The following is a 13090-nucleotide window of genomic DNA, read 5'->3' as shown; positions in this document are numbered from 1 at the left end:
CTTGACAATAAAAAGTGACAACGGCACCGAGTTCAAGAACTACACCTTGGATGAATTTCTTAGTGATGAGAGAATCAAGCATCAATATTCCGCACCATACACCCCTCAACAAAACGGTGTTGCGGAGAGGAAGAACCGGACGTTGATGGATGCGGCAAGGACCATGATGGCGGAGTTCAAGTCTCCATACAACTTTTGGGCCGAAGCCATCAACACCGCGTGTCATGCATCCAATCGGCTCTACCTCCGCAAGGGCTTGAACAAGACCCCATATGAGATACTCACAGGTAACAAGCCCAACCTCAAGTACTTCCGGGTATTCGGGTGTAAGTGTTTCATTCTCAAGAAAGGTGTTCGGTTGTCTAAATTTGAGGCTAGAGCTTATGAGGGCATATTTGTTGGTTATGCTACAAACTCTCATGCTTACCGTGTCCTCAATAAATCCACGGAACTTATTGAGGAGACGTGTAACATGGAGTTTGATGAGAATAACGGCTCCCAAGTGGAGCAAAGTGGCACTTGTGATGTAGGTGATGAAATTCCTCCTCAAGCCATAAGAAGAATGGGTGTTGGTTTCATCCTACCCATTGAGGAACCCCTTGTGGCCGAAGGAGAAGGACAATGCTCCACTCAAGTGGAGCCATCACCAACCCAAGGCCCACACACTTCCAAAGAACAAAGTGAAGGCCCTCAACCTCATGAACAAGACCAAGGGCAAGATCATACTCAAGATAGTGTTGACACACCAAGTGATGCCCAAGGTCAAGTTCTCTCCCCCGAGCAAGTTCAAGAGCAAGAACAAGTTCATGACGGCGCTCAAGATGATCAAGTAACCGCTCCTCAACTCACCACCGAGGAGGAATTAGAGCATCGTGCCGCCAAGGTTGCTTCCAAGCTCTCCACCAAGGATCATCTCATGACGAATGTGCTTGGAAGCTTAAGAAAGGGGGTAAGCACTCGTGGACAATTAGCAAATTATTGTGAGCATCACGCATTTGTCTCTTGTGTGGAGCCCCACAAGGTCTATGAGGCGCTAGAAGATCCGGATTGGCTCAATGCCATGCACGAAGAACTCAACAACTTCGAGCGCAACAAAGTGTGGAGATTGGTGCCTAGGCCAACGGGGAACCATAATGTCATTGGAACCAAGTGGATATTCAAGAACAAGCAAGATGCCCATGGGATTATCATTCGCAACAAGGCTCGTTTGGTAGCACAAGGCTACTCCCAAGTCGAGGGTATCGACTACGGTGAAACCTTTGCTCCCGTTGCTCGTCTTGAATCCATTCGCATGTTGATTGCATACGCTTCTCATCATAACTTTAAGTTACAACAAATGGATGTGAAGGGTGCTTTTCTTAATGGTCCCATTAATGAATTGGTTTACGTCAAGCAACCCCCCGGGTTCGAGGATCCCTACTTTCCCGATCATGTGTATCAACTCGATAAGGCACTCTATGGCCTTAAACAAGCCCCACGTGCGTGGTATGACCACCTTACCGAGTTGTTACAAGACCGTGGTTTTGAAGTTGGGCTAATCGACCCCACTCTTTTTACTAAGAAGGTCAAAGGGGAGTTGTTTGTGTGCCAATTATATGTTGATGATATTATCTTTGGTTCTCCTAACAAAGCTTTCAATGAGGAATTTGCCGCTCTCATGACCTCAAAGTTCGAGATGTCCTTCATGGGAGAGTTGAAGTTCTTTCTAGGGTTCGAAGTGAAGCAAAGAAGAGAAGGAACTTTCATCAATCAATCCAAATACACTCAAGACATGCTCAGGAGATTCAAGCTAAGTGACATCAAGCCGGCTTCCACTCCAATGCCCACCAAGTGCCAACTTGACTTAGATCCCAATGGTAAAGTGGTGGATCAAAAGGTATATCGTTCCATGATTGGATCCTTGCTTTACCTTTGTGCATCTAGACCGGACATCATGTTGAGTGTGGGAATTTGTGCACGGTTTCAAGCCGCACCTAAGGAAAGTCACTTTGTGGCGGTCAAACGAATCTTTCGATATTTGGCTCATACCCCAAACTTTGGCTTATGGTACCCAAGAGGATCAAACTTCAAGCTTGTAGGGTACTCGGATTCCGATTGGGCGGGAGACAAAGTGGATAGGAAGTCCACTTCCGGAGGGTGCCAATTCCTTGGTTGCTCTTTGGTAAGTTGGTCTTCCAAAAAGCAAAGTTGTGTGTCTCTCTCGTCCACCGAAGCGGAGTATGTGGCGGCCGGTAGTTGTTGTGCACAACTCTTATGGATGAGGCAAACTTTAAAGGATTACTGTGTCACTTGTGACAAAGTGCCTCTTTGGTGTGACAATGAAAGTGCCATCAAGATCTCTCTCAACCCGGTGCAACACTTCAAGACGAAGCATATTGAGATCCGGTATCACTTCATCCGGGGTCACATTAGGCAAGGAGAGATCAAGCTCAACTACGTCAACACTCATGATAACCTTGCAGATATCTTCACGAAGCCCTTGGATGAAGCAAGATTTCGCGAGTTAAGGCATGAGCTAAATATCATTGATTCGAGCAATGTTGCTTGAACTCGCGCACACCCTATCACGCTCAACTTGTTGTCTAGTTTAGGTGTAGGCATGGACATAGGGGGAGTGTTGTTCGCTCAATGAACTCTCCCTCCCCCCATTATGCATAAATTGATCAAGTCTTTCACCTTAGCCATTGTTGATGGCACTTGTGCTTCAAAGACGAGTTTTGGTCATGGGCCCAAGGTTAAAATCTTCGCGGTGCCATACCTTTTGACTCAAACATAGGTGGCCTCGGCCACCACCCTCTTTTGAAGAGGTGTGTCTTGGTCGTTTGCTGTTGTGCTTTGTTGTTTCTCTCTTGCCGTTTTTGTCGTTTCGTCGAGCTAAAGCCGTGTCTGTTTAGTTGCCGTGGCGTGTTGGGCGGTACTACCGCTGGTGGTGCGTGGTACTACCACTTATAAGCGGTACTACCGCCCCCCAGCGCGGTACTACCGCTGAGGGACGGGACCTGAGGGTTAAGTCGAGGCAGGGGGAGGTTTCTTCTCCCCCATACCCATTCACTTCGCCCCTCTTGTCTCTTCCTCTCTCCAGCCTCCTCTTGCCGCGGGAGGGCTCCGGCGGATCTCCGTTTCCGGGGCGTCCCTCTCCATTTCCTTTGGTGGTGTCGATCCCCACCTCGTCCTCTTGTCATGGATGTCGGTATTGCCCCCGTTCCTTCTTTCGTTTTGTCTCCTTTTAGTTCTTGTTTCTTAGGGGCAATGGTGGTTGTATCTCTAGATTTTTGGCGAAATCTAGGCATGAGTTGGTTGGAGAAGGCAACTAGACTTTCTAGATTAGAGTTTGGTAGGATTATTTTTGAATTTGGTAGGCCGGTAGTGCTGGATCTGACCATGGTAGTAGGAAACCACTGTTTCACCGCCTCGTGCTATGAAACTGCTGTTTGTCCGCCTCAAGCCGTACTACCGCTCCCTTTGGAGCGGTACTACCGCTTGACCTAGAGCGGTACTACCGCTCCCTTTGGAGCGGTACTACCGCTTGGGGCGGTACTACCGCGGGCAGGTCATGGTACTACCGCTGCATGCCAATTTCCATCATTCTCCTGCCTTACCTTGATCTTTTTGTTGTGTTTGTTGGCTTATGCTCGTTCCTTCTGGTTGTTTCGCGTTGTTCTTGTGTTTGGCTCCAGGTGATGACCGTTCCAAGCAGCAAGGTCGCCGTATCAACCCCGGGCGTGCCACATCAAAACGCTACCGCACCTCAGAGCCTGCCGGTGGTTCCTCGAGCACCCAACCGCCTCCAGTAAGTGCTTCTGCAAGTGTTCCTCCACCTCCTCAGCAATCGAAGCGAGCCGCCAACAAGCCAAAAGGGAAGACTGTGACTGAGATGACCAACAAAGAGTTTTGGGAGAAGCGTCGCCGCAACCCCTATGCGGTGGACCAAGAACCCACTTTGGTCAACCGCCCGTTCTGGAACCGTTTTCAGTTTGCCATCTACTTTGATGTGATCAAGGCCAAGAAGAATCTTTTTGTTGATGTTCACTCCATTGACACTGATGCCATGGAGAAGGATCCGGAGTACTTTGGCGAAGCTCTTCAGATGTGCACTCAGCTAAACATTCTCAGGATCATGCAATTCAATAAGGATTTCGATGCGGATTTGGTGGCTCAATTATATGCCACCGTCCACCTTGGGACGGATGTCGACAGGACTCTGACATGGATGACCAATGGCAAGCTGCTTTCTATCAAGTGGAAGGCTTTCATGGAGTTATTTGATGTGGTGGATACCGGGCTTGAGACTCTTGTCGGTTTCCGTCCTCACCGCAATGCTACATCCACCCACAAGCAAGCCCTTTGGCCCTACTGCACTGTGAAGGTTCACCCAGTCACTCAGAAGAAGACCTATGAGCTGTCTCCGTATCTGGACATTCTTCATCGCATATTCCGTGAGACTCTCTTCCCTCGGATCGGGAATCTGGATATGGTCCACTCTTACCTCGTGGACATGCTCCTTTTCTGTCAGCATGAGAAGGAAGCAAGCACTGGAGAGAGCCTGGATATCTCTCATGTCATGTGGTCTGAACTTCTATCTGCCGTGTCTGAGCGCAAGTGTCCTATCTATGGTCCATTCATCATGAGGCTCATTGAGAGGGCCTGGGCACAGACTTATCCCAGAGTGCTGCTAGAGACTGGAGACTTGGTGTCTCATGAGATCAAGCGTCTGAGGAAGAAGGACAACTGGACAGCGCCTCACACAGGGGGTCCATCTGCTACTGCTGCCATAGGGGGTCCGTCTGCTGCTGTTGCTGCTGCTGCCATGGGGACCGAGGGTGAGGCTGCTACTGATGATCATGAGGAGAACTTTGGCCCCTCTAGTGCAGAACCGTCGTGGGCACAGAAGCTTAAGCGCAAGATGAAGAAGCTTTTCTGCATGGAGTCTCATGGTCAGTACATGACTCATGTGGCGGAGAAGCATGCCAGGACGCACCACAAGGAGCTCATGCGTCAGATGGGAGCAACTGTTGTCAGTGGGTCTGAGGGTCATATCACTGAAGAGGAGGACTGGATTCATCAGAATTGCCACTGGACCGACTCCGATGCCGAGCAGTTTTCGACCCACGATGAAGATGCAGAGATGTGATGTTTGAGACCTTCCCCTCCCATCACCTGGATTCGTAGTGTCACTCTATGCCCTTTTTGGTGTCTCGCTGCCAAAGGGGAAGAGTGTGTAGGGATTTGCTTCTTGTGTCGTGCTTTGAGTCGTCTTGTGTTTTCTTGTGTGTTCCTTCTTTGGTTTGGTTTGGTGTGAGACCTTAGTCCTAGTCATATGGTGTAAGACATATGTTCCCTATCGCTACCTTATTACTTATGTCTCTTCAGAGTACTGTAGTTTATATTTGAGATGCATGCTTGTCCTGTTTATTCTCTTCTCTCATATATCTTGTGCTTAGTGTTGTTGGACTATAAAATATAGGGGGAGTGTTGATCCGAATGTGTGTGTCGTGCCTTATCTTGGTGCACACATTTTGGGGGAGCCCGTCTATATTTTGTAGTTCTTAGTTTTATTCGTTTTAATTCTTTTCCTTGCGCAAATCCCTTGTTGTCATCAATCCACCAAAAAGGGGGAGATTGTTACGGCATATCTCTCTCAAGGTAGTTTTGGTGATTGATGACAACATGTTTGCGGACTAATCTTGTGCGTTGAATTATTCTCAGATTCTCCCCTAGCACGAGACGCTTTCTTCCCCTCGGAGTGTATTTCAAGACGGTGTAGCTCTTTCGTTTCTTTCTAGGTGGACTAGTTGCGTAGAGGGCACCGTACTATCAAGAGGGGGTCCGCTGGGGTTTTGCTTGGGTGGAATCATCACGTACACATCATCTTCTCACCCTCCGAGCTTTTCCTGTCCATTGAAGAGATCTCTCCTCTCTTCCTTATTCTGTCTAGGTCTAAGCGGCAGTACCGCTCACCCAGCGGTAGTACCGCTGAGAAGCCACAAGCGGCAGTACCGCTTCGCAGCGGTAGTACCGCCGTGGCTCCACAGCAGTAGTACCGCTGGGGGCCTGGCTCCTCCGCTGGTCCTCAGCTTATTTGAGAGATCCCTTCTCTCTCTCTCGCCCCAGCGGTAGTACCGCACTGCCTGCGGTACTATGGCCGAAGGGTCACAAGCGGCAGTACCGCTCCACAGCGGTACTACCGCCCTTGACCCCACTACCGTAGTACCGCTGGGTAGTTTGGCTCCTACCACCTCGATTCGAGAGGTCTTTTTCTCGTGTCGGGTTTTGCGACACTAGTCACGGTTGTAGTGGCGGTAGTACCGTTCCAGGAGCGGTAGTACCGCCCTACCACCGCGGTAGTACCGCATTTGGGTCCGTTCCCTACTAAGTCTCCTCGGCGCGGCAGTACCGCTGGTTGGCGCGGCAGTACCGTCGCCTGGCGGTAGTACCGCCCCCTCTCAGCGGTAGTACCGCCCTGTGCGGGGCTGGTTGGTGGGGGGCAACGGGATTGTTGCCCCCACTATAAAAGGGAGTCCCCTTCCTCCTTCTCACCCACCTCTTCCTCCCCCAAGCTCCATTTATTGCTCAAGCTCCATTAAATACTCCAAGCTTCATTTCCGCCCGAACTATCTCTCTAGCCAATCAAATTTGTTGATTTGCTCGGGAGTGGTTGAGAAGGCCCCGATCTACACTTCCATCAAGGGATTTTCGATTCCCCCACTCATCCCGGATCTTGTTACTTTTGGGTGTTTGAGCACCCTAGACGGTTGAGGTCACCTCGGAGCCATATTCCATTGTGGTGAAGCTTCGTGGTCTTGTTGGGAGCCTTCGATTAAGTTGTGGAGATTGCCCCAACCTTGTTTGTAAAGGTTCGGTCGCCGCCTTCAAGGGCACCAATAGTGGAATCACGGCATCTCGCATTGTGTGAGGGCGTGAGGAGAATACGGTGGCCCTAGTGGCTTCTTGGGGAGCATTGTGCCTCCACACCGCTCCAACGGAGACGTACTTCCCCTCAAAAGAAGGAACTTCGGTAACACATCCTCGTCTCCACCGGATCCACTCTTGGTTATCTCTTACCTTTACTTGTGCAAACTCTTTATTGTTTCTACCCTTGCTTGCTTGTATGCTTGTTGTTATTGCATCATATAGGTTGCTCACCTAGTTGCACATCTAGACAACCTACTTTGATGCAGAGTTTAATTTGGTAAAGAAAAGCTAAAATTTGGTAGTTGCCTATTCACCCCCCATCTAGTCAACCATATCTATCCTTTTAGCTGTGTGATATATAGATATACTCGAGGAATGTGCATTGTACGACGTGTCAAAGCGATGAACTAATAAACGTGTTTTTTGCAGATCCTGAAAAGGAAGCAATGTGTATAATTCATGCGTCTTGAAACATGGGCTAGCAACTTACGGAGGACATCTGCTATCATCACACCTGATGATCATCAGAACAATTCGTCGCAAATTCAAAACATTTTTGTAGTATCTGCTGCTGATACATTTTTCCCAATCTGTATCCAGCTACAGTGATGCATGCTTGTTCTCGTAACTCTGTTTTCTCACAAGTATTTTCTGGAGTAGCTTGTACTACTTCAGATATTAGAGGCAATATTTTATAGGAAGTTTAAAGCAAACAAAACCCCTCCAAACCTCCGGTGCAGTTGTATTTTTCACGCACTTGTCATTCCTAGCTGATGCTGGACAATCAAAACCTATTTCGGTAGGCTTTGCCATGCCACGAGCTCATGGCGTGACACATGGACAAAATGCTAAATCAAACATAAAAGGTTTTGACTTTAAATCAAAATAGGTGGACCCTATAAGCCGAAAAAGGAGGGAGCAGGTGTGCTTGGAGCCAATTCATGGGCAAATAAAAGCTCCACTAAAGTTTTGAATAGCCAACTATTTTGGTAAGGCAACCGTAGGCTAAAACCAACCATATCCACATTGTTGAGGATAAAATACACTGGATAACTCATAAGCTTAGTTGTGATTCAGAAGAGGCCCAAGAATTTTATTTAGTTTTAAACTAAGCCAAAAAAAGAAATTTGCCTCATCGACTAATTAGACAGAAAAGAGTTGTTGGTTAATTAGGAGAAAATCATGTAAAAAATGTCATAATTAACCGAGCGGTAAACAAGATATCCCACTCACACCTTTACGAGAAGTCACGTCGAGACATCACATTTGTAGTCATCTTTCTCATTTTCTTGAGCAAGCGACTTCGACTTTGCCGCGGACAAAGAAGCCAAAGAAATGATGTGAATGCAAACCGAAGCTTGGGTGAAGTTGGAGAAGGTAATTTTCACTTCACAGCGCCGTTACGACAGTGCAATCCAGGCGACACGTCACCACCCTCTTTCTTGTCCCGTTGCTTCGCTTGGTTGGCTCGGCTCCTCCCGGATAGGCCCCGTGCTCCACCCATGGCCACGCCGCTGGTCCTCGCCTCCCGCGGCGCCCACGCCGCCGCCGCCACCACCACCTCCACCTGCGCCTCCCAGCACCTCGCCGCGGCCACCTCCAAGGAGCCCCCGCCGCGCGTGCGGCCCAAGCGCGGCGCCACCAAGTCGCTCGTCCTCTCCCACGCCGCCGCCGGCCGCATGGACGCCGCCCTGGAGGCCCTGGCGGCCGCCGGCAGCCGCGACGCGTTCCTCCACAACGTCGTCATCCGGGGCCTCGCCGACGCGGGCCTCCCGGGCGCCGCGCTGGCCGCCTACCGCGCCATGCTGGCGGCCGGCGCGCGCCCCGACCGCTTCACCTTCCCCGTCGTCCTCAAGTGCTGCGCGCGGCTCGGGGCGCTCGAGGACGGCCGCGCGGCGCACTCGGCGGCGATCAGGCTCGGCGTGGTGGCCGCCGACGTGTACACGGGCAACTCGCTCCTCGCCTTCTACGCCAGGCTCGGCATGGTGGGCGACGCCGAGAGAGTGTTCGACGGAATGCCGGCCAGGGACATCGTCACCTGGAACTCCATGGTCGACGGCTACGTGTCCAACGGCCTCGGGGCGCTGGCCCTGGGCTGCTTCAGGGAGATGCACGAGGCGCTGGAGGTGCAGCATGACTGCGTCGGGATCATAGCCGCGCTCGCCGCGTGCTGCTTGGAATCTGCGCTGATGCAAGGGCGGGAGGTGCACGCCTATGTGATCAGGCACGGGATGGAGCATGACGTCAAGGTTGGCACTTCTATCCTTGACATGTACTGCAAGTGTGGCGACATTGCTTCTGCCGAGGGCGTGTTTGCGACGATGCCACTGAGGACCGTGGTGACATGGAATTGTATGATAGGTGGGTATGCCCTGAACGAACGGCCCGAGGAGGCATTTGATTGCTTCGTGCAAATGAAGGAAGAGGGCCACCAGGTGGAAGTGGTTACCGCTATCAATTTGCTGGCTGCCTGTGCTCAAACTGAGAGCTCGCTGTATGGAAGGAGTGTTCACAGTTACATAACCAGAAGACAGTTTCTTCCTCATGTGGTGCTCGAGACCGCGCTTCTCGAGATGTACAGCAAAGTTGGCAAAGTGAAATCATCGGAGAAGGTATTTGGTCAGATGACGACCAAAACTCTGGTATCATGGAACAATATGATCGCCGCCTACATGTACAAGGAGATGTATATTGAAGCGATCACATTGTTCCTTGAATTACTGAATCAGCCGCTTTACCCTGATTATTTCACCATGTCGGCAGTAGTACCGGCGTTTGTTTTGCTGGGATTGCTGAGACAATGCAGGCAAATGCACGGCTACATTGTCAGGCTAGGTTACGGGGAGAGCACTCTCATCATGAACGCAGTTATGCATATGTATGCGAGGTGTGGTGATGTTTTGTCCTCGAGAGAGATATTTGACAAAATGGCAGGTAAGGATGTCATCTCTTGGAACACAATGATAATGGGCTATGCGATTCATGGTCAGGGGAGAACTGCACTGGAGATGTTCTCCGAGATGAGATGTAATGGTCTGCAACCAAATGAGAGTACCTTTGTCTCCGTGTTGACTGCTTGCAGTGTTTCTGGCTTGACAGATGAAGGCTGGACGCAGTTCAACTCAATGCAACGTGACTATGGTATGATCCCACAGATTGAGCACTACGGATGCATGACAGATCTGCTTGGTCGGGCAGGTGATCTTAGAGAGGCTATGCAATTTATTGAAAAAATGCCAATAGATCCAACATTCAGGGTTTGGGGCTCCCTACTGACTGCAAGCAGGAATAGGAATGACATGGATATAGCAGAATACGCAGCAGAGAGGATATTTCAACTCGAACATGACCAACTGGAACATGACAACACAGGTTGCTATGTTCTTATTTCTTCCATGTATGCCGATGCAGGGAGATGGAACGATGTCGAGAGAATAAGATCACTGATGGAGGAGAAGGGGCTGCGAAGGACAGAACCAACAAGCATAGTTGAGCTTCATGGCATCTCCTGCAGTTTTGTCAACGGGGACACGACGCACCCTCAGAGCAAGATGATTCAGGAAGTGTCCAACTTTCTGTCAGGAAAGATTGGAGAAATGGTTGACCCAACAAATCAATCTGATCCAACCTCTCTGGAGTCGAGGAGAACAACAGAGCCCAACAAGCATAGTGTGAGGCTGGCTGTCGTCTTTGGTCTGATATCATCCGAGGCCAGAACCCCAATTCTTGTCAAGAAGAACGTGCGCATATGCAACGACTGCCATCATGCGCTGAAGTTGATATCGAAATATTCGGGACGGAGGATTGTTGTCGGCGACACAAATATCTATCACCAATTCTCGGATGGGTCTTGCTGCTGCGGTGACTACTGGTGAACAGAATGGTTATCGTTGATGGCAAGCCTGAATGCATTTCAGCAAAAGCAAGAGAGCGCCAGGACGCAGATATGGTTTCATGACAAGCTGCAGCTGGTATGTCACAGATTCAGACATCACACAGCTTCTGAATTCTGATCCTCCTTTGCTCTAAAAAAAAGCTTCTGAATTCTGGTGCCAGCACCAGTACAATCTTCAGGGAACATACATAAGGGATCAACTCTCATGTACTCGTCGCATCGGCTCGAAGAGCAAGGGTTTGTCTTGCTGCTGGCAATGGAGATTACTCACGGATTGGAAGAAGCATCGCCTTTTGACTTTTGTAACTGACGATGATGTGATGTACAAAGTCAATTTTTCTCAACTGAAAATTTTGAAATTACTGGTAACTCAGTGTATAGTTGTATAACACACATACATCATACATGGATCAAATGCAAAATGGAAGTTGATTTCCTGTCACATTTCTTGGCAAAGATAGAACAGGGCATGACAATTGACAAGGATGAAATGCTTCATAAGCAATTCATTTTGTGTCACATCACATAAATATTCGCACATAGGGAATTTTACAACCAAATTAACAAATATAAGCAGCAGCAGCAGCTGAAGAAGAAGAGGAAGCATGGGGCGCATCGAGTCGGGGTGGGGGTGGGGGGATCTACGGCCCGCCGCGGCGCTTGGCCTCCTCGGCCTGGACCATGCGGCGGGAGGCGTCGGCGACGCGCTCGAGGGCCTGGTCGACGGCATCGCGGCCGCCGATGAGGAGCCGCGCGACCACCTCCGGGTCGCGCTCGCCGCGGGCCTCCTCGAACTCGCGGCGCGCGTTGGCGCGCAGCGTGTCGCGCCACGGCACGCCGCGCTCGTCGGGCCACTCGAACAGGCGCGTCGCGCGCAGGATGTCCCGGTACAGCCCCAGCGCCTCCCGCCGCGAGCTCGTCAGCCTCCGCCGCGCCAGGGCCTCCGCCGCGTCGTCGTCGAGGATGGCGGAGGGGGTGGGCCCCTTCTTGGAGAGGTGGCGGTCGAGGAGCTCGTCGATGGTGTCGGGCCCCTCGTGGATGGATCGGGCCAGCGGCGGCCGCGCCCTCGTGCCGGCGAGGGCGCGGAGGAGCGGCGAGCCCCGTGCGCGTGCGGCCACGGCCATGGTGGTGCGTCGTGTGGGTCGGGTCGTCGGTTGGGTTCCTTTTGTGGGTCGGGGTCGGGTCGGGCTGAGTGGCGACTTGACCTGGTTGGGTTGCGACTCGCGGCGAAGGCACCAAGCCACCAAAGAGCAGCGAACTGTTCAGAATTTCAGATCGGGAGCACGATGATTCAGAACTACTCCTACTTCGATTTTCACAGCAAATCGGATCAGGAGCTTGATGATCACAACATCTTCGATTTCACACACAATCCACAGTAAATTCCACATTTTTTACATCTAGTAGTAGTAGTACTGATTTACAGCAGGAAGGAAACACATCTGTAACTGTAAGCAAGCATCGCCACGGGACGAATCAAGCTTCTCAACTCAGCGGTCAGCGCGCGGCGGCGGCGGAGGAACCGGCGGCGGTGACGGCCTTGACCTTGAACCGGTACCTGGGCCGGCGGGGGACGACCTGGCTAGGGCCCATTCCGAGTTGGCCGGTGCCGTCCATGAGCGGGGGCCCGTCATCGTAGACGTGGCCGAGGAGCTTGCCGCAGGCGTCGCAGCTGACGCGGGTGCGCTTCCGCTGGATGCCCCAGTAGTCGAGCGTCTCGAAGAAGGGGCGGATCCGGTCCTCCGCCGCGAACCGCAGCCGCGACTCGTCCACCCAGCTGAAGGACAGCGTGCCCTTGTTCCCGGCCTCGAAGTAGGTCCCCGCCGGGTACAGGTGGGAGGCCGACAGGTTCAGGTCCGCGCCGCACGCCGCGCACCCGTACGCCGCTGCCGGAGTCGTCGCCGCCGGTGGCTGGGCCATCGGTCGGTCGTGGCCGTGTGGTTTGGATGCGTTGGTGTGGGTTTTGTTTTTTGGAGGGGTGGTGTGGGCCTGCGGGGGATTTGGAGGGGGTGGTTCCTTGCGGCTGAAGGACGGTTTTGCTGCTGCGGCCGCCGCGTTGGACCGGGCGTTGAGAAGCTTGTGTTCGGCGACTGGTTAAAGTCAACGTGGACGCGCAAACACAGATTCAGACGTCACATCACGAACCCATAAAACCACAGACAACCTGATCGTGTTTATCTTTTTTTTTTGCGAATGAAAGGTTTTCATTAATTAAGAAGGATCATTACAGTCTGCTTGGCATAAGTTGCCAATATTATCCGGCCCCCCGCTCAACCAAACCGC

At 51.5% G+C, this 13090-nt stretch overlaps 3 protein-coding genes across 3 annotated transcripts; 1 reads left to right on the top strand and 2 right to left on the bottom strand.

Annotated features, from left to right (window-relative positions):
- Positions 1-8209: 8209 nt before the first annotated feature.
- Positions 8210-11249, top strand: LOC125511368 (Tetratricopeptide repeat (TPR)-like superfamily protein). The gene is made up of 2 exons (XM_048676719.2): positions 8210-10883; positions 10969-11249. Exon 1 carries the CDS (start codon positions 8415-8417, stop codon positions 10785-10787), a length of 2373 nt encoding a protein of 790 aa, XP_048532676.1. The 5' UTR covers positions 8210-8414; the 3' UTR covers positions 10788-10883; positions 10969-11249.
- EMB1793 (LYR family of Fe/S cluster biogenesis protein) lies at positions 11223-12091 on the bottom strand. The gene has a single exon (XM_048676720.2). It carries the CDS (start codon positions 11929-11931, stop codon positions 11449-11451), a length of 483 nt encoding a protein of 160 aa, XP_048532677.1. The 5' UTR covers positions 11932-12091; the 3' UTR covers positions 11223-11448.
- A 58-nt stretch (positions 12092-12149) lies between these two features.
- On the bottom strand, positions 12150-12835 carry LOC125511370 (methionine-S-oxide reductase). Its single transcript, XM_048676721.2, has one exon. The coding sequence runs from the start codon at positions 12725-12727 to the stop codon at positions 12305-12307; it is 423 nt and encodes a 140-aa protein (XP_048532678.1). The 5' UTR covers positions 12728-12835; the 3' UTR covers positions 12150-12304.
- Between the last annotated feature and the right edge of the window lie 255 nt (positions 12836-13090).

The sequence above is a fragment of the Triticum urartu genome, chromosome 5A (assembly GCF_056163025.1).
Source record: "Triticum urartu cultivar PI428250 chromosome 5A, HENAU_Tu73, whole genome shotgun sequence".
Classification (NCBI taxonomy): Eukaryota; Viridiplantae; Streptophyta; class Magnoliopsida; order Poales; family Poaceae; genus Triticum; species Triticum urartu.
Note: the sequence above shows the minus strand (reverse complement) of the source record. Positions and strands in the feature narration are given on the sequence as shown.